This window comes from Passer domesticus, chromosome 9 (assembly GCF_036417665.1).
Source record: "Passer domesticus isolate bPasDom1 chromosome 9, bPasDom1.hap1, whole genome shotgun sequence".
Classification (NCBI taxonomy): domain Eukaryota; kingdom Metazoa; phylum Chordata; class Aves; order Passeriformes; family Passeridae; genus Passer; species Passer domesticus.
Genome location: NC_087482.1, coordinates 39345634 through 39364891, shown reverse-complemented (window position 1 = coordinate 39364891; position 19258 = coordinate 39345634). Strand labels below are relative to the sequence as shown.

At 44.3% G+C, this 19258-nt stretch overlaps 1 protein-coding gene across 13 annotated transcripts in view; it reads left to right on the top strand.

Moving 5' to 3' along the window:
* Nucleotides 1-19258, top strand: part of CADPS (calcium dependent secretion activator) — a 204682-nt gene that overhangs the window by 88187 nt on the left and 97237 nt on the right. For all 13 annotated transcript variants that reach the window (XM_064432916.1, XM_064432911.1, XM_064432909.1 and 10 more), the window contains exons 7-10: nt 4444-4555; nt 8469-8608; nt 10627-10693; nt 18666-18774. In XM_064432916.1, the coding sequence (XP_064288986.1) occupies nt 4444-4555; nt 8469-8608; nt 10627-10693; nt 18666-18774 (428 nt within the window). The remainder of the gene's footprint in view (nt 1-4443; nt 4556-8468; nt 8609-10626; nt 10694-18665; nt 18775-19258) is intronic.

The following is a 19258-nucleotide window of genomic DNA, read 5'->3' as shown; positions in this document are numbered from 1 at the left end:
TCTCCACCAGCACTGTGTGAGGGAGGGAGGCTGCCAGACTGGCCAGTCTTGGCATCCTCACCAGATCCCATTCTGACAGCAGAGGACACAAAGGGAAGGACAGCTGCCCTTCCACTGTTGTCCCAAACATGGTCACATATATTAAATGCCTTTCAGCTGGACCTCTGTGCCCTCACACACAGCCAGCTGGCTGTGCAGGGGGATAGGTGATGCTGCTGCTGGTTTTGGTGACCCTGCAGGGACAGAAGCAGCTGCCTGCCACGTCCTGCCTTCCCAAGGACGTGTTCCTGTCTTGGGAGGGATCAGGCACTGCTGCTGAGTTGGTTAATTTGGGAAAGCTACACTGAGCAGGTGGCTCAGTACACTCCTGCAAATGTGGTCAACATGTAGGAATATTATTCTACAACACTTTTTTACTGAGGTGGTGAATTTATGGAAACAAGGAAGAAGGGCAGCACCTCTGGCAGAGAAGATCTGTCCCAGGAACCTGCTGTGGCCAGTGAGCATCATGCACTCCTGGAGTGAGCCCACTGAGGGGACAGCATAGCTCTCCTTTAGTACACATTTTTACTTCATTTTCTGATTTTTTCGTTTATTCTGTGCAAGCTGGAGAGGGATAAAAGATATCCTCCGATAATTTTGAAGCCCACGAGAAGAGGTCATAGGTGATGTTTAAATGTCCCCCCTGTGGAAAGCACATAGCTCTGCAGCTGCTCCCCTGCTAGCCTGGTTAGCAGGGCTGATTCATGGCCCAGCAATGCAGCCCAGTTGCACTTGTTCATTATTTATATAATTCACAGGCATCAGTGTTCTGGCTACATCAAGTTACAAGAACACTGATGGAAGAAGGGTGACTTCTAAATTAGGCAGGGGCTGAGCAGACTTGCTGGAGAGCACAGTTTATGAATGAAAGAGTTTAATTAATTTTCCTGGGTATTAAATGTGTATGTTAGCTTTTAGGAAGGTCAGAGGTGCTCAAATTTTCTTTAGAGGAACTTACATACTTGAGTTGAACAGAAATTACTAAATCAGTGTCTCTCAAGGACAGCTGAGAAAATTGTAGGTCACATCAGTGGGATATTGTGAAGAAAAGCAGCTGAAGTCAGAGACCCTCCTGCCTGGTTTCTTGTGATACGTGAGTGCAGTCAGGACAGGGATCTTTACAGGACTTTGCTCAGGCCTTACTCATATCCCAAATAGTATTTCAATAATGAATTTTAACTTAGCAGTGCCACAGTGTTTTAAAGTTTTTGGTATTTTTAGCTGTGTGGTAATTAACTTTATAATTGCTATATCTGCATTTTGGAAGCCCTCAGCCCTACAGCCAAAGATTAGTAAAGCACTGCACTTCCATGGGGGGACAATAGTTGTTTCTGCAGTGACCTTATGGCAGGAAAGGGTAAGAGCTTGGTACAGCATCAATGGGAGGAGAGTGGTCTTACAGATTTTGGCCATAAATTGGGAAGGGCTGAATAGCATCAGCCTGAAGGTTTTTCACATCAGCAACCCAAGACAGCTGAGAGCATCTAGGTCTGAGCAACCTGGCACCTGCATTGGCAGTGGCATCACTGCCCCTTGTGTGTGAGTGAGGGCAGTGTCTGGGGCAGCTCCCAAATGCTCCTGAAATCAGGCAGGTGAGCCCATGAGGCTGTGGAGGTAATGGCAGACAAGAGCTGACCTTTGTTGCTTGTTGGCCACTCACACCCTCTGGATATGTGTCATTTTTTGTTCCATTCAGGATAAAATCCTAGCACTTCAGGATGTTTGGTCAGTAACTGTGATGGCACCTCTAGGTGAATCTCTGGACACAAAGTCTACAGTGATGATCTCCTTATTATGCTTGTAAAAGGTAAAACAAGGGCCAGCATCTGTCAAGTTAGCACCTGGGGCATATCTCAACCTCTGGCACTTTGCAGCCAGAAGAGTTCAGCTGCTTATCCTAAGTTTGAATCCTAAATAAGAAACCCTGGAGACAAAAGTAGATTCTGTTGAGAGCACTGTAAGAGCACAGATGCCATAAATAGGACGATGATTGTTGTAAATTCTCTGTGTACAGCAGCATTTCTTTACCAGATCCAGACTTTGGGATGCACTGGCCAATAAGAAATACCAAGCTGAGGGGTTCAGGCAGGATTCAGATAGTTAATATGGTCCTGTTGAGGAAGTACTGCCAGGATTGTTCTGCTTGTGTACCTTTTTTTGGTGTTTGTACATCCATATGTATCCATCTGTACGTGTGTGTCCTTTTGGCCAGAGTGATGTTTGTCTGCTTTTGCAGATGTTTTATTGCTTTGAGGTGTCAGCATGAGTTCTGTGATAGGGGGACAAAATAGCATTGCTACTTCATGGCAAGTCCACAATGGGTCCCTGTGCACTTTCCCAACAAACGAACTCCTGCAGTGATAACCTGCTTAATGATTAAATATGGAAATTAAACCATTACACTGTTAATCCCTCAGAAGATCCTAATACCTAGCTACTGTCCAGAGATAATTTTTTGAACAATAATTTAATACACAGCCCAGATAAACTGGGTATTCAGATTGAATACAAATGATGTTTCAGTGGCATGAATTATGGCCTTATGCTGAGCATCACTATGGCAACTAATGACATCACCACAGGCTCCAACCTGCACAAAACTCAACTTTTGATGGTCTCCGTTTGTTGGCGCAGATCTTTTCAGGGCTTTTGGGGGTATGAATATGTAAGCACCAGTGTTGTCAAGGGTTTGCTATGTATGTTTGCTGTCATTTAAAACATTTATTCTCTTTGTGGTTAATGTTGTTCCCATGAAGGAAACCTAATGAAAATTACTGTTTGTATTTGGTTAGTAACATTTGTTGATAACATATGGTCTGGGAATGCTTCAGCAAATAAGAGCTTTTTAATAGTAAACAGAGATACGAGTTCTATAAAGCAGATGCTGTCAAAATACACAGTGTAAGGTTGGATATTTTCTTACTTTTGCCTCTTACCCAAAGCAAGATAATCTTCCTACTTTCCCTCCTGGTGACAACGCAGTTTTTTGAGAGAAAACATAACCTGTGACCCAAATCTGTGATTAGAAAATTAAGTTGTTTCTTGCTTCTCACCCTTGAAATATTTTTAGGTAGCTGACGGCTCACACATTAAAAAGATATTATATAAAGGACCTGACTGGACCTATAGTGCTGTAGATAATTTAAGCCAAACCTCTGCTGTCTGGCACTGGTGGAGGTTTGATGCATCATCATAAAAGGCAAAACATGTGAAACAGTGACACCAGGAGAGGAAGCTTCACAGCAAAGGTGATGAAGAACCCAAGTTTGTTAATCAGCTCTGTGCTGAACATGCTCATCTGCTGAGCTCAGCTGGAGAAGACTTGCTCTGTGGGGAGCAAAGCATAAACCCATACTCCTAGAGCACAAGGAGAAATTAATTCTTTTTACTGATAATTTTCCAAATGTTAAACCTGCTGCATGGTGTTCATCTTTGAGGAGCATCTAGTCACTGGACCATGTCTTCTGAGCCTTTTCAAGGGAACTGCCTTTCTTCAGGAGAGGATGTAGTTTGAGGACAGCCTAAAGTGAGAAAGTGTCATTAGCAGAGTGAGGGTGAATAGAAGTAGTTAGTGAGTATGGTGAAATCATCTAACTTGCAGCATTCTGGGTTGCAGTGTGTGTTCCACCACATCACTCAGAGGTGTTGCTCATGGCACGCTCTTGGCAGGGTCCCACGTGGAATGAGTTCATGTTTTCTCTGCATTTGGGCAACTTGTGATTGCAGAAACGTGTAGATGTCCTCTAGAGACATGTGTCTAGAGGCTGTGGATAACTCAGCCTCCATAGCACTCCTTTCCAAGCCAGGGAATGACTCAGAGAGTACAAATAGTAGACAGTGGTTCATGGTGTGGTTGCAGAGGTGGCATCTTCCTGGAGCTGGTGTCCTACTCTGTAGTCATAGCAAACTAGGATTACTCCAGACATAATGGCTTGAACTTAAACTTGGCTTGGGCTGAGACTTGGAGAGCAACTGAGGTTAAGTTGCAGTTTCTTCAGAAAAAGCAAACTTCACTCTCAGCCTGGAAAGGAGAGGTTAATGAGCCAAGAGAGGACAGGCATGAGTGATTACAGACATCCTGGGTGCAGGTGCCTTCAATCCTCTACTTCTCTTGTGACTCCACAGGCTAGCACTGCAGGAGACATTGTTCTTTCTAACTAAGGAAGTTCTCTTACACTTGGTTTCATGCTGCTCCCAGATGCTCTCTTTATTTCCCAAAAGGATGTTTCCAAACATCTGTCCCACATTTCCCAAAGAAGATAATTAATACCCTTGTCACTCACACTATCCAACCACTTTGGCTGGTGTCAGACACTTTTTAGGTTAACTGTTTCATGCCTGAACAGTGTTGCTGCTGACCTGCCAGCTGAGCTGAACACCTCTCTGTCCTTCTTTTCACAGCTGGGGCACCCAAGGAGATTTCACGACGACCCATGCACTTCCTGCAGTGAAGGTGAAGCTGTTCACGGAGAGCACAGGAGTGCTGGCTCTGGAGGACAAAGAGCTTGGGAGGGTAAGGAGATTTTGGGTTTAGTAACGTTTCCTTCTGGCCCTGCTTTTCTAGAGAAATCTCTCCTGTACAGAAATATCTTTGGAGCACAACATGCTCTGCTTTTTTGCCAAGCCTCAGGAGGGGGAAAGAAAGCAAGCTCTGCACTGCTGGAAAGGAGTGCATCTCGCATGCTGTCTTTGTTGTGAGTTTGTAATGGCAGCATTTCAGCTGGCTGTGCCTGCTCTGAGCAAAGGCAGAGGATCTTGTGTGCAATATTGGCACACCGGAAAGCCTTAAAAGTGGCTTGCGGAAATGGACATTCCTCAGGCAGAAAAGGGGATTATGCTGAAGCAAAAAGAAGGGATTTAAGTTTGGCAAGGGACTGTTAAGTTTCTCTCATATCTGCTGAGCAGCCGGTGCACGGTTTGCGCTTTTGAAAGCACTGACTGCAGTACTCCCTGCAAAAGGCTTGGAGCCCTGGCTTCCCTGGGGGTGGATGGTGGCTGAGCTGGTGGCTTCAGTGGGGCTGGACTGGGGAGTGAAACGTGAGGGTTCATTGCGCCCATCAATGGTGTTAATAGCAAAGAGCTCAGATTCCCAGGGTATCGGCCACAGTGCAAATCTTCCCATCTCTACCCCTCACCTGTGGTCCCTAAACCAGTGCCCTGGCACTGGTGGCCCTTGATCACTGTAGAATATCTGTGGATGGCACTTTCCTATGGCTTTGAGACACTTTACTTGTCTCCATGGATCTTGTGCAGTTGTTTAAATTTGTGTTGGGCCCAGGCAGAAGTGGCAGCAAACTCCTTGCCATGCCTTCCTCAGCTTCCCAGGCTGAGATCAGTATGATGATGACTCCATGAAAATCAGTTCGGGGTAAGAGGACTTGGCACCTCCTGTCATGGCTCAGCATGACCCAGGTGACCTCCAGGAGCAGCCTGGGCTCTGTCTGCCCAGCCCTGCAGCACTCCTTGCTCTACATCCTGTCTCTATGGCTATGGCAAAGAAATCCATGGTCAGGAAAGTCACTGATCCTGTTGCAAGCCCAAGAACAATGTTTCCGGTTATAGACTAACCTGTTGGGGTGTTTCTTGTTAACTCTCAGGCTGTTTGTGCCTTGACAAGGAAGAGTCTCTGTCCATTCAACATTTTTCCTAATTAACATGGTTTTGTGTTAATCCTGTTTATAAAAGTGCAAAACATTCTCCCAGGTCCTAGTGAGCTGTTGATTTAAATTTATAGCTTTATCATGGAGAATGCTGCGTGCAATTTTGTCTCATGTAATTCATGTTCATTTTAATTATTTGTGTTTTCATGTTCATGAAGTATCCTTTGTTCTTGCACTTGAGAGAGAGAAAAGCAAAGCTACCCCCTCTTTTCCCCTCTCAGTCTTCTCTTCAAAGGGAGTCACAGCCCCTTCAGACTTTCTCATCCACACCTTGATCCTTCCTTTCTCCCTGCCCTCCTTTTTTGACAAAGAGGATGACCCCTCTAGGCTGCAGTACTACAGCTGAAGACCTACAATTGTTTTGCTGCACAGCATCATAATATTTTCAGGATTATTTTCAAAACCTCCTACTTCAAACAGCCTGGCACCCTGCCTTTATCCACTGTGGCATGCTGAGCAGAGCTTTTCACCCAGCCAGCCGCACTGCCATTCAGGGATTTTCCCCTGAGTGGTTACACTCTGTGCAGCCTCTCTTGCTTTGTGAGGCTTGTTTCCACTGGCAGCCATGAGCAGTGCTGACTTTGCTGGTCTTGGGAAGCAATTAGCTGTGCATGTTGTTCTGAGAAAGATGTCAGCACCCAAAGCAACCCCTCTTGCCCTGAAAGGCTGATGAGCCAACCCTACCAATGTGCTTTAATTCCCAGTCCAGCAGGAAACCATCCCTCAGCCCTGAGTTTCTGCAGGCTGAAGGACACAGGCCAGCAGTGGCAAGTGTGGGGAGCTGGCAATGATTCCCCCTGGCCCGTGGCCACCAGTGCTCTCAGTCGGCCAAACTTCAAAGGGATGCTCGGTGCACCCGGAGCGGCCGAAAGATGACGCGTGTCTGCTCAGGCTGCACCAAGATTCCTTCTTTAAATAATAATGAAACCGGGAGTGTGTTAAGCCCCTGGTTTAGCTGTTGGAGTGGGCAGGAACCTGCCTGCATGGAGAGAGGAGGAAAGCAGGTTTTATACACAAAACACCCCTGCTCAGCCGCCCTTTGAGCAGTGGCTTTGTGCTCTGCCAGGCGGGTACAAAGCCCACTTTCTATTGCGAGTGTTAAGTTGGCAAGCGGCCGCCACTCCTCAGCTCACCACTTTTATCCAAGGGAGAACTGGAAAATGCTCCCAAGCCCTGCACTGCTGAATGGGCAGCTGAAGGCATGGGAATACATCCTGACCCTTTTGAAGCCAATGGCAGGGCTCCCATGGATTTCAGCCATGCCAATACTTCATCTACCGAGGGCAAGGAGGGGAAGAGCTGTGAATTGCAACACCACTGAGAAAAGTTTGTGTCTTTTGTTGAAGAAAGAGTTAGAAATCAAAGCAGAGAGCATCCCAAGCACACAGAATGGCTGCTGCCTCACTAAGAGAAGCAGGTTAGCACGGGTGGACGTTCTTGCATGACTTGCCTGGCACTGGGGTTCCTTGGATGCTGCTCAGAGCTTGGGTGTATTCCTGCTTCTAACACCCCCTGCTTCATGTGGAGAACTCATTTCTCATCTTCAGGATTTGCTTAAATGTGTTTTCTTCTAAGAGTGATGCAGTATAGACTGGTGTTGCTCAGTTATCTGTGTGACTAATAACAGCTTCAGATTCCTGACAGAGAAAGCAATTCAATAAAAGAAGTGATAAATAACATTAATGGATAAGGGTAAAGTTGAAAATCTACTGATGTTTACCTCAGGCTTTAGAGGAGGCAGTAAAACAGGTTTTAGAGTAATTCATCAGAGGGTAATAGCATCAATGATATTTTGGTGGAAAACAGCCCCTAGATTGTTGAGTCAGCAGCAAAGTTGAAGAGCAGAGGAATACAAGATTATAGTCTGGGCTGGAGTTTGGCAGGAGCATAGACTAAGCATGAGCAAGAAATGAGTGATGGCAGCACACCAGTTAATGAGGGTGAATGCTGCCATTTGTAAGAATTGTGAAACTATTTGCTTGCATAAAGATTAATGAATTTAAAGAAGATTAATCTCACTGCAGCACAGTGGAAACTTGAATGAATTTTTACCAGACAAAGTCACTTCTGAGAGGGAAAGCATCAGAAGGGGAGCAGGTGTAGGAGGAAGGGGATTAGGCCACCTCAGAGGAAACATGGAAATAGCAGGAGAAGATGGTGGATGTGGTGTTGTCCTAGGGGAATACTCTGTATCTTACTGTTCAGGAAGCTGCTCTGCTTTATAGTGGTAGTGAATTAGTGGGAAAAGCACAGCTGTGATCAGGAAAGACTCTTGGAGCTTTCACCTCTTGGAGCTTTCATTTTCTTTGAGCCAAGTGCTTGCATTGGTGTTCATCTGCAGTCACTGGTGTTGCATGGATGTGCTGCAGCTGGAGACCCTCCCAGCATTTTCTGCTGCATGAAATGGAAGCAGAGTCCTGCAGCCACTCATGTCATGACATGGGATGCAGATTTTATCTGCTGTCATCTCAGTCAAATGTACCATCCTGAAATGATAGGAACTGATCATGCAGCTCTGTCTGCACAGCCCCGTGAGCTGATTGAGGACCCAAAGAATATATGACCTAATCTCAAAATAATAAGCTGTACTTTAAAAAAGCAATAAAAAACCATCCTCGCTGATGTGAATACACATATCCAGTCTGACTTCTAGGACAAAACTAGGTCATGATGTATTTCTGTTGTTATGATGTATTTCTATTCCACATTAAACCCCAATTTATTAATAATTTTTCCCTTTAACGTTGCTTGTTTTAATTCTTACAGGTTGTTCTCCACCCTACTCCTAATAGCCCAAAGCAGTCAGAGTGGCACAAAATGACTGTTTCCAAAAACTGCCCTGATCAAGACTTGAAGATCAAGCTTGCTGTGAGAATGGATAAGCCTCAAAACATGAAGCACTCTGGGTAAACATTTGTCTCAATCTAAAGTTATTTTGTTTTGAATGTGCATTAGGAAATTTTGCTTTTTAAGATTCTCAAAGAGAAACTCTTTTTCTCAAGTTCACAGGAGGTGAAGCAGAAAGATACTTATAAAAATGGCATTAGCTCAGTCATTGATAGTGCACTTTCCATATTCTTAGCACAATCTTTTTTAATGCATATGAGACAAACAGTTTAAATTTTAAACAGTTTTCATCACAAGAAATTATGGTTTTTCCTGTGAGCAATGATAGATTAACTGCCCAACTCTCTTACTGAGAATAATATAATTTTTTAAGTTATTCTCTGTCTCCCTGTATTGATTTTTCAAAACCAAAATCACAGTGCACTTTCCACTTGGAATAAACCCCAGTGTGACTAGCATTAATTATACTGAGATACACACCACAATTAAATAAATTCCACAATTGCCTGGAGTAGGACTAATAATTGGGAAGGTTAAAAGGGACGCCTTTCCCTTCCAGGAGAGAGTGTCAGAAGATCTGGGGCCAGAGGGAACCCTGATCACTTCTACCTTCATATAATTACAAATTAGATCATCCTTGGGAAGATCTAGCTAAGGCCTTTGGCAAGGCTCTCATTGCTCTTCAGAGCTGAGGATGTGACAAAAAATTAAAATTGCCCTGGAAATTTGATGTTGGAAATAACTCTCAAGTCTGGTTTTGGTGCTATAAAAGTGACTTTGTTTTACTTTTATTTTCATAGCATTTTATTAAATTCCATCCATTATTAGGTGATTTAGGTCACTCACCTTTTCTGATTCCTCCTCCTCCTGTTTTCCCTGCTGATGAGGTCAAAGCCAGTAGTCTTGTGTGAAGTTAAATTTTTTTCATGATCACAGGCACCAAGGCCAGAGAGGACAGATCTCCTGTCCTGTTTATGTCCATGATTTCAGCTGAAAGTAGGGCTGTTCTCTAGCTTTCTTCAACTAAGAATTGATTTACATGATACTGCTTAAAGCTCTGAGTTTTATACCTCTTGCTACCAGAACTGAGATTATCTTTCTGTTGATGTTAGCAGCAATAGCCAAAGGTGACTTATTACCTTCTTCTTGGGCTAGCCAAGGACTCAACGCCCACATCAGCATGACTTGGAGTTTTGTGATTTAAACATTCACCAAGTGTATGCTAGATCTCTTCTGGCATAAGGAACCCCTTGCATAACCAAAAATGAAGTATTTTTTCTATTTATTGAGCCAGAACTAAAGTAATTATAATGATACATAAAACATATTTATGCTGAATATTGTTGTGTTTAATATTAGCCTGGTGCTGCCACTAGTTTTGCCAGTGTTTGTGTTATAGTGTCACAGTGGCCAATTCATCACGGAGATTAAATGCTTATTTTGACATTAATTTTTAAAGTTAATTCTCCCTTTGTAGAAAACAGTAAATTCACTTCTCCTCAGAAATTATTCAGTTTGCTTGAATTATCTGTAGCCAAGCAATTTCTCGGATTTCATCTCAGAGCTGCTCATTGAAGTGTCCTGGTTTAGTCAGTCCAGTGGATATTGAGGTCCTGTGTGCTGGATTTAATGTAGGAAGTGTCCCTCTGTTTGACAGCTCCCCTCAGCAAAATGGTTTTATGAAAGCTAAAGCAGATTTAGGGATTCTCTCCCTTAATTCTTCTGTTGCAAATGCATTCTTCACCCATCCAACCATGTTGTAGCTATTCACTGGCACTAAAGAGCTTCAAATTCTGAGCAAGTTGTGAAAGACAAAAGGAAATGGAGAATTAATACTGTGTAACGTTGAGGCTCTCTAAGATTTTTATGTTGCTTTCCTTGCAGGTAATCTGTTCAGGCTAGAAATAAACCCATTCATGAATGCTGCTGAGCTTGAGAGTCTTGTAATTGCTCCTTCTTGTGCATTATCTTCAGTTTTTAAGTGCAAACAATTCTAAGTGTAAACAAAATATACTGAAAAGCAAGAGAACAACAGATTAACACTTGTGTACTGAATTCACCTGTTCTTTTCTCCTAGGTATTTATGGGCCATTGGTAAAAATGTTTGGAAGAGATGGAAGAAACGATTCTTTGTCCTGGTCCAGGTAACAGATGTAACTAGAAGTGATCTTAAATCACAACATGAAGTACTTGAGTCTGTCCTCTGGCCATTTTCAGTGCCATGTGATTGATGCTGAGCTGTGGTTCTGTGCAGGGTGTCTGTTAATCATGGATTCTTTTCTAAATGTATGGGTGTTCTCAAGGATATCCCAGTTGCAGACTTCTAGCCTTGAGTTTCCAGATGCACTTGAATGCTTGATAAAATGGAGAATCAATTTTAATGAGGAATTAATGAGGTGAGGAGGAAGCTCAATCTGTCTTGGTTGGAGGTCCTTGGGCTCTCTTTTGAACCTCCGGGTTAAATTTAGAGTCCATTTGAAACTACAGAAGTTTTATCACTGGCTGTGTCAGAATCAGCATCAAATCATTCTTCACATCTATCTTGCCTTCACATTTATTACTGCTTCTCATTGTCTACAGCTCTCACTGATCATTTTGCAGTCATCATTTTGCAGTGTCTTCCTTTTTATTTTTCACTTTTTGCCCTCAGTTTTATTAGATCTGTATATTTGACCACTGTTAAGAATTTCAAGGAAATAGGCAGATGTCCTGTGTAACCTAGAAAGGATAGAAAGGATCTGTACTTTGTGTGTTAGATCTTCCAAGAGCAGGTGAAACCACTGCCTTGGCCACAGAAGTGAGTGGCCCCAGTGTGAGTGATCCATTTTCACACCAACCTGAGGAGGTCACAGAGTCCTCTTGGGCCCATCTCTCTCTCCCTCCTCTCTGGACTCTCTTGGTGTGTTGTCTCCAAGTGTGAGGAATAAAACCTTTGTTCAGGGTTTTCTATGAAAGCAACACAGAGATGCTCTGATGGAATAACATGGGATCCAACTGAGATCTCGTCACAACACAGATCCAAACTGATCAGGTCAGAGGGTAAAACCCTGCTGCTGATGAAGCAGATGGCAGGTCTGCTGTAGAGGGACAAAATGTAAGAACAGAGATGGTATAAACCAGACTCCACATTCGGAGCATGCTTCTTTGTGTGCTGTCCTGTGCTGGTGAGGAGAGGAGTCCAAGCAGCCTCTCTTCCACCTTAGATACCTGATTTCCCTGTTCCTAAATCACCTGGTGTAAGCTGGTTCCTTTGTTTTGTGTTAATTATTGCTCCAAGTTCAGCTGTCTTGGTAGAAAGCTTTAATTGTATTCAGTCCCATTTTAGCCGTCATGGTTGGCTTCCATACCATGAAACTATGGGGCAGATAAGGAAATCCATCCTTGGGTAGTAAAGGAGATTTAGGATGAGTGGGACCCATGTAAGTAGGAAGCTATTTGGAGAGACTCATTGAGTACCTAGTCCCATAACCAAGTATGATCAGCAGACAGTTTAAGTGCTCATTTTGTACTCCACATGGGGTCAAAATGGCCACAGAGAGGGGGCAGGTAGTTTAGAGCAGCCACAGGGCGTGTCTCTATCTGCCTTTCCCTTTTGGGAACATTACGTACTGACCCTGTTCTTTGGCAGAGATTGAAGGATTGCTTTTCTCTGTATGTTTCCTTTATTATGTTCTGAAATGAAGTTAGAAGTGCTGTGGCAGTCCATGATCACCTGTAGTGCAACTGGTATTGCTTTTCCCTGAGAGACGATTCAGTCCTATTAGACCAAGTTCTCAGTTCTTTTTTTCCCTGTGAACAGGGATGCTCCAAAGCAGAAAGTAATTTTTCCCAACCTCATTTCTCTCATAAATAACTCTATTGATACTCTTCTGTTCAAGGGTTTGCAGGTTTGGACTTGTCTCTCAGAGCCTTCTGGCCATTCAGTGTGGTTGCAGTTGCTTCTCTGGTTTTTAGCTGCTATATATTCTTCAGCATACTGTGGAATTGAAGCTCTCAGAGTTATTCCATGTTTTCTCATGTTACTAGGTCTGTATTCGTCAGTTGGCATATCAGAGCAGAATTTGGCCAGAAAAGCAATTCATTTGAATAAGATGAGCAGACTTTTGCCCCCAGAGAGTCTCTGTAGCCCACCTCAGAAATTCCAGCTGCCACTGCAGCTTCTCTGTTATGTTACCGTTTGCTCAACATTTGGTGCAATGTAAAGTGTTCTGCCGTACATCAAATATAAACAAGAAACACTCTCTATGCAGTCCCTCAGATGTAGTTTGAGCATATTGAACATGTCAGCAGGCAATAAAGATGGAATAAAAATACTTTGCTGTCCGTATGTTTGTCATTTGCTTTTCATGCAATGCAAAGGATGGGTGCTGATATGAGCAGGGATTGTCAGTAAAGGTGTTGATGTCCAGGATGCTCTGAACTCTGCTAAACCACAGGCAGAAAATAACCCCTGCAGGAAGGTGAGCTGGCTCTTGTTGCAGAGAGTGGACAAGGAGCAGCCCCTCTTTCAGGAGCTTCATCCACACCAGGTTCCTGCCTGCACCACAGTTGAGAGATAGAGCCCAAAGCATAAAGTCCATTTGACATATAGTGGTGTGGTCAGTCCCTGACACTGCCAGGAGGGCAAGGCTGTTTGGAGGAGTAACTAAACATTTCTTTTCTGATCCCTTGTCTCTGTCCCTTACCTGTAGCATCTTCTATTGCAGCTCTGTTTCCTCTCCTGTTGCTTGCAGGATAACCTCCCCCTCATGGGCTTGTGCTCTCTCCCTCTTTCCCTATTTCAGATGGACACAGCCTTCAGTGCCATTAGGTGCTACCACTCTGTCTTCTGGTACCAGTGGTTAAGAAATTTGTAATAATAAATACTCAAACTCTTCATAACTATTTAAACAAGGCACAAAAGTGCCAAACTGCATGGGTGGCACCAAGGAGGAAGGTGTTGATGGCAGTTTGTCTCTTTTGTGTCAGTGAAGCCTTGCCGCCAAAAACGGAGGCTTTGCGCACGTATGGAGAAAAAGCAGCTCTGCTGGGAGCGCTTCCACTGCTACTTGGCTTGTGTAAGCCCTGGAGAGAAGGGGAAAGGAGCAATAACTTCCTTGTAATTTGGGTGGAATAATCCCTCGCACCTTCTGTGTCTGTGTAACTGCAAGGGTTATACAGGAGTGAAGTGATTTGTTTGGGTGCAGTGGGTGCGAGCAGTTCCTTTGTGTCATTTTGAGACCTGAGTCTCAACTCTCCAGCACCTGCCTTGATGGGTGGACTTGGCTCAGCCCCTCGGGGAAGGGTTATGGCATGGCAGAGCAAGGGTGTGTGCTCCTCCAGCACCGATCTGTGCATTAAGAGGGGTTAGTTTTCCCTTCCGAATGAATCGCAGTCCTCTCTATACACTGCCCACCCTTCTCATAGACACCCTTTGAGATGAGCAGCAGAAGAGCAGAATACTGATTAGATGTAAATTACATGGCAGAGACTCGTTACTTGCCTAATTTTAAATCCTGAGATATGCAGTGTGAAAATGATGGCAGAATATGGCCCTGAGCTTGGATGGAAATGGTCCGCAGCATCACAAGCGAGGAAAATGCTTCGTAAAGGCAGCGGTAATGCCAGTGGCAGTGGTAAGCAAAAGCAATTAAGCTATTTAGGGTAAAGTTCTCTGTGACTGGTTAGGAAAGAAAATGTACATTCATTTCAGATGTGGTAAGTGTTTCCTAAGTTGCTGTATCAGCTGCTTGAGCACAGCACACAAATTTCAGCCAGTTTGCCAATTAGACCCTCATGCAAAAGCTGGGATTTTTGATAGCTGGCAGAGCTTGTATTAATTCTTTGCAAGGTCTGATGTGCTGTACTGGCAATAACACCATGGTTGGTTATGGTGGGTTTGCTGGCTTTGCAATAGGAAATTTCTTACAATGATTTTTAAGGGCAAGTGAATTAATTACACTGAGATTTCAGACTGAATCTGTTCATCTCTTATCATAACCCCATTTCAGTGCTCTGGCAGCATATGGGAAGTAACACTCCATGGTACCTGGATGACATGTCTGCTGAGTAGCTTGAAGCAGTTTTCAGCTGATTGTGTCTGATGGTGTTTGCAGAATGTTGTTGGAACCAGATCAACTCTCTGCAGATTAAAACCAGTTGCAGTGTCTACGCCTGGATCTATTGTTCTAGTGACAGACTCCCTAAACTCAGCATAATTTAGACTAATAGTGACAGTCCTTGCTTTTAGCAAAACTCAGCTGACTCGGGATAAAATGAAATGAAGTAAGAGTTCAGTAACTCTGAATATCACCCAGAAATTGAAAATAATTCAGCAGAATTGCAATGTGGTACACAAGCACTCCTAGACTGTGGTCTTCAAGCTGAGGTGAATGACCCATAGCTGGTCCCCATAATCTTATTAAATAATGTTTTCTCTTAGAGCCTTTCTGAGAACTAGGCATAGATGTGATTCTTGTAAAATCTGGTGTGATGGTACATACAAAATATCTGGAAACTGCTGGTTAAACTGATGCCACAGCTAGTTATGCCTGGCTGCAGTAGGTCCTGCATATCCTGTCCATACTCACTGGATGAATTCCCACCACACAGCCCTGCCCAGGAGAGCACACACATCTCCTGCTTGAAGAGAGAAGCTGGGACAACTGTTTTGTGCAGTTTTTTAGAGCTGAATGGATATGCTGAGATGTGAAAACTGCTGTTTTCACATTTTTTTCTTAAAGCTAGATAATTTCCTCTGCTCATTTGTGTCAGGAAAGGGCTTGGGAGGCAATGTACAGCTGCAACCAGAGGACAAGAGTCTCCCATCAAAGTGGAAAGCTGTATTACAGCTGGCAGTATCTTTGCACGGTTTCTCTCCCTTGGGACAAAATGCATGCTGTTAATTTAGAAAAGGTCCATTAAAGAATTTAACCCAAGTAGGGTGGTGTTGTGTCAACAGTAAAAAAGGGGGAGCAAATGACTGAGCTCAGAGTGTGAGGTATGACAATTAACAGGTTTGAGCAGGATCCTGGGGAAAGCAGTGCTCACTACAGCAGGAGTCTCTGGTGGAGAAACCAGGACAAAGTCAGGACTGGTTAATGCATATCTGCTGTATTTATTAATCAGTTGGATTATATAGCTGGTGACAGAATATGGTCAAGTGCCAAGAAAGTCAGATTTAATTTAGCAGCCTGGGAATAGTGAGCTTCGGCATTTGTCTCCTGCTGTCTGCTTCCCCTTTCCTGAATTTCTTTGTCTTTTCCCCCACCTTTTTTTTTCCCCTTATGTTCTTTTGTTTCAAATTATTTCTCAGAGTGTTTTCCCCTTTTTTGTAATGAACCAGCCAGGGGTGCCTTGGATTAGTTCCCTTCTTTTACTTTCTCTCAGTTCGGCTTCCTTAGATGCTCCTTTCCTGGCTGTCATCGAGTCCCTGGATGAAATCCCAGCTGCTTTGAGAGTTTGTCCCTCACTGGGCAGAGATTTCTCCTCTGTCTTCCTTCAGTTTCCTCTCTGTATCTGTGTTTTTTCCAATTACTCAAACCATTCATCTTGCCCATCCCATCTGCTCGCTCGCTCTCATACTCAGCTATGGTTCAGAGTGAACTCAGCAGGCTGTAAGAATAATTTCTGCTATTAACTGTTTCACTTGTCTGGCCACTTCTGAGCTTTACAGAAAGCAGGCTCTGTAAAGCACAATATTTTGGAGGACTGATGAAAGGCAAGTGCAATCTTCTCTTGACCTTACAGTGTTGTTCTGCAGCAAAGGACAACTGTGACATACTGAGCTTTCTAGAATCTCATTTTCTTGGGCTTGGCTTTACCACTGCTTGTAAATGGAAGGAGCCACATTGCACTGGTAGCCATGGCACCAACTCCTCTCTGACCCCAAGCAGAAAATGCTCCAGGCAGAGGATAGGGCACACAGGCTGGTCTGCCAGTCCTTGAAGTCAGTAGCTTGAGTTGTTTAGGTGCAGGCACTCTCCATGGCACAGTTGGCACCTCTTCCAGGGACCATCATTAGCTTTGTCCTCTCTCCAGCCTGATCTGTGGCTTGCTCCTGCCAGCAAGCTCAATTCCTGAGCTTGGGCTTCTGAGCTCTGTGAGTAGAGAAGAAATAGGACATGAACCTGGATGAGCCCTGGCTCACTGCCTTAGACCCACCTGCAGGTTTCTCTTGAAGGCCTCTTCTAATAGCAATGTTCTTTCAAGGAAATCCTGTGCATTCTAACAGGAGAGATCAGTTTGCTTTGCCTCTGTCTCAGGATGACTCCACCAGAGCCTACTGTCCACACCTGTCATTTATAACCTTTAACATGAGAAATATAAGCTCTGAAATGCCTTTTTCCCTACATTGCCACTGTGTTGCTATGGTTGTTTTATTGATAGGGAAGAAGAATATTTTCTGGGTCTAAAGAGGAGTGGAATTACTTGTAAATGAAGAAGAGCTCAAAATTCAAACCTCATGTTCAGGGTCAGAGAACAACAGCTGAACTATTGAATGAATTACCTGTTGCTATAAACCATACAGGAAAAGCAAAAAAAGCATTAGTAGTATTAAGGTTCTCAATAAATGTCAGCATAGGTTAGCACCGACTCATTTCAGGAATTGCATTTATCATGCAGTCCGTGAAGTTCAGACTATCTAACGCAGAGAAATCAAATCCTTACCGTTCAGATGAGATCTCTAGAGTTTTCCCATAAATAAAGCACATTCCGGGGTTTCTCCAGGAGATGGCAGCAACATCCTGCAAGTGCGACTGAATGAACACCGCGGGAGCCTGAATGTTGTGCTGAGGGGCACTGGGTTATTTTTAGATTCCTTCGTGTTAATCTTTTTAGTTTTTGTGTTGCCCATACGATGGTAGGCATGCAAAGTTCAGAACAGGGAATATGCACTGGAGTGCTCCTGCTATTGGTCTGCTACTTGTCAATCTTCCGTCAGTGCTGGTAGTTTTAAGGAGGATGCAAGATGCTTAAAGCATCGCTTTTAGTCTTACTCCCACAAATGTGTTAATGATAGAGTTTATTCTTAGGTGGCTTTTGGAGCTGTTCCTGGAGGAAGGCTCGGTGCAGGCAGGGCTGCTGGAGCAGGCTGGCAGCGAGCAGAAGCCCATAGAGGGCAGCAGTAAACCGAGTGGTGTCTGGGCGACGCTGTGCCAATAGACGGGTCCCCCAACTTCAATAAATTACATTTTATTAGTGAGAGATGCCACTAAAATACGTGCTGCGTGTATCTTTGTAGCCGAGCAATTTGGCTGGAGTTTGAAGGCAAAACCTTCCAGCCCAGCCATGCTCCCACCTTTCTGGATGTCTCCCAGCTTCCAAAAAATGACAAGCACAATTCATTGTCACCCACCAGAGTTTTAAAGTTTCCTCTAGAGGTCAAGAAAATGTCCAGATGAATAAAATTACGTCAGGCATCCAGGATGTGACACAACCTTAACAAAGTCATTTGAAATCATTTGACAGTAAATTTCCCTGTGAGTTCCTCGCCTGGGGCACGGAGAATCCTCTCCTCTCCTGGCTGGATGAGCTCCTTGCCGAGCATCCAGAGCAGGCACGGGGCCTTGATGCGGCCTGATGGGCTCCTAAAGGCGATTCGGGAGCCTGGCAGAGCCCCCGCAGCTGAGTCGGCTTCCGTCAAGAGCTTGACATTGAATGTATCGTGTCATGCAGATGGTACCTCAGAGGAGTGAGAGCTGCCATTTACAGCACTGATGACAACAACTGCCGAGATCAGTGGCATCTTAAGATTGCTTTAATATGACTGGCACCTAGCAATTTAGCTCACATTGTTTGTGACAGGGTGTCACTCTTGCACTTGTCTGGGGATGAATGATAGAGGGTTTCAAGCCGTGGAGCTTCCTCTTTTGGAGGAAATTAAACCGCTGTATGTACTGATGCGGAGAATTAGGTGTGTGCTGCGGGAGGGTGTGCTAAGAGAGGGCTTTGCAAAAGCCTGGTAAGAAGTTTAGTCTGTCTCTAATGGGTAATCCAAATGTCTCTAGTTTAGTCTGTCTCTAATGAGCATCCAAATTACCCCTCCATCCCCCATCCCTACAAACGCGCTGTAAGCGCTTTGGATTGCCTCGTGGTGGTCACCCGGTGCCATCTTAGGTTTGTGATTTTCCTCAGGTTAGTCAATATACATTTGCTATGTGCAGCTACCGGGAGAAAAAAGCAGAACCTCAAGAGCTGCTGCAGCTCGACGGATACACTGTGGACTACACCGACCCGCAGCCAGGTACGGGCGGCGGCTCCACCGCTGCCGGGCTCAGCGCTCCAAAGGGGCTCCTCCCTCCCTGCCTGCAGCTGGGCTCTGATCAGCATTATTCTAAACATGTTTGTCTTTATATCGATCATTGCTGTGCATGACTTTCCTAACTCAGTCCCTTAGATCTATTTATAGTAGTTGCACCAGAGGAAGGAAAGACTCGTCTCTTCTGGGGAGCCTAAGTGAATTAGACACTTAAATCCCAGTGAAATTTTATTGTGAGCTGAATGCTCAGATTGGGTAATGATCTAACCTGTGCCTTCAGATTATATTCCCTAAATAAAAGGCTAGCAGCTATGCTTGTCTTCATTGTGGAAGCATTTTTGCCTGCCCCATTCTCTCTAGGGTGGATGTCAGTGCATGGAAGGGGCAGGGACAGAAAACCCCTGGTACCTGGAGGCACCTGTTGGTGCCTCCCTTATTCAAGTGGATGAGCACCATTTTTCTTTTATTT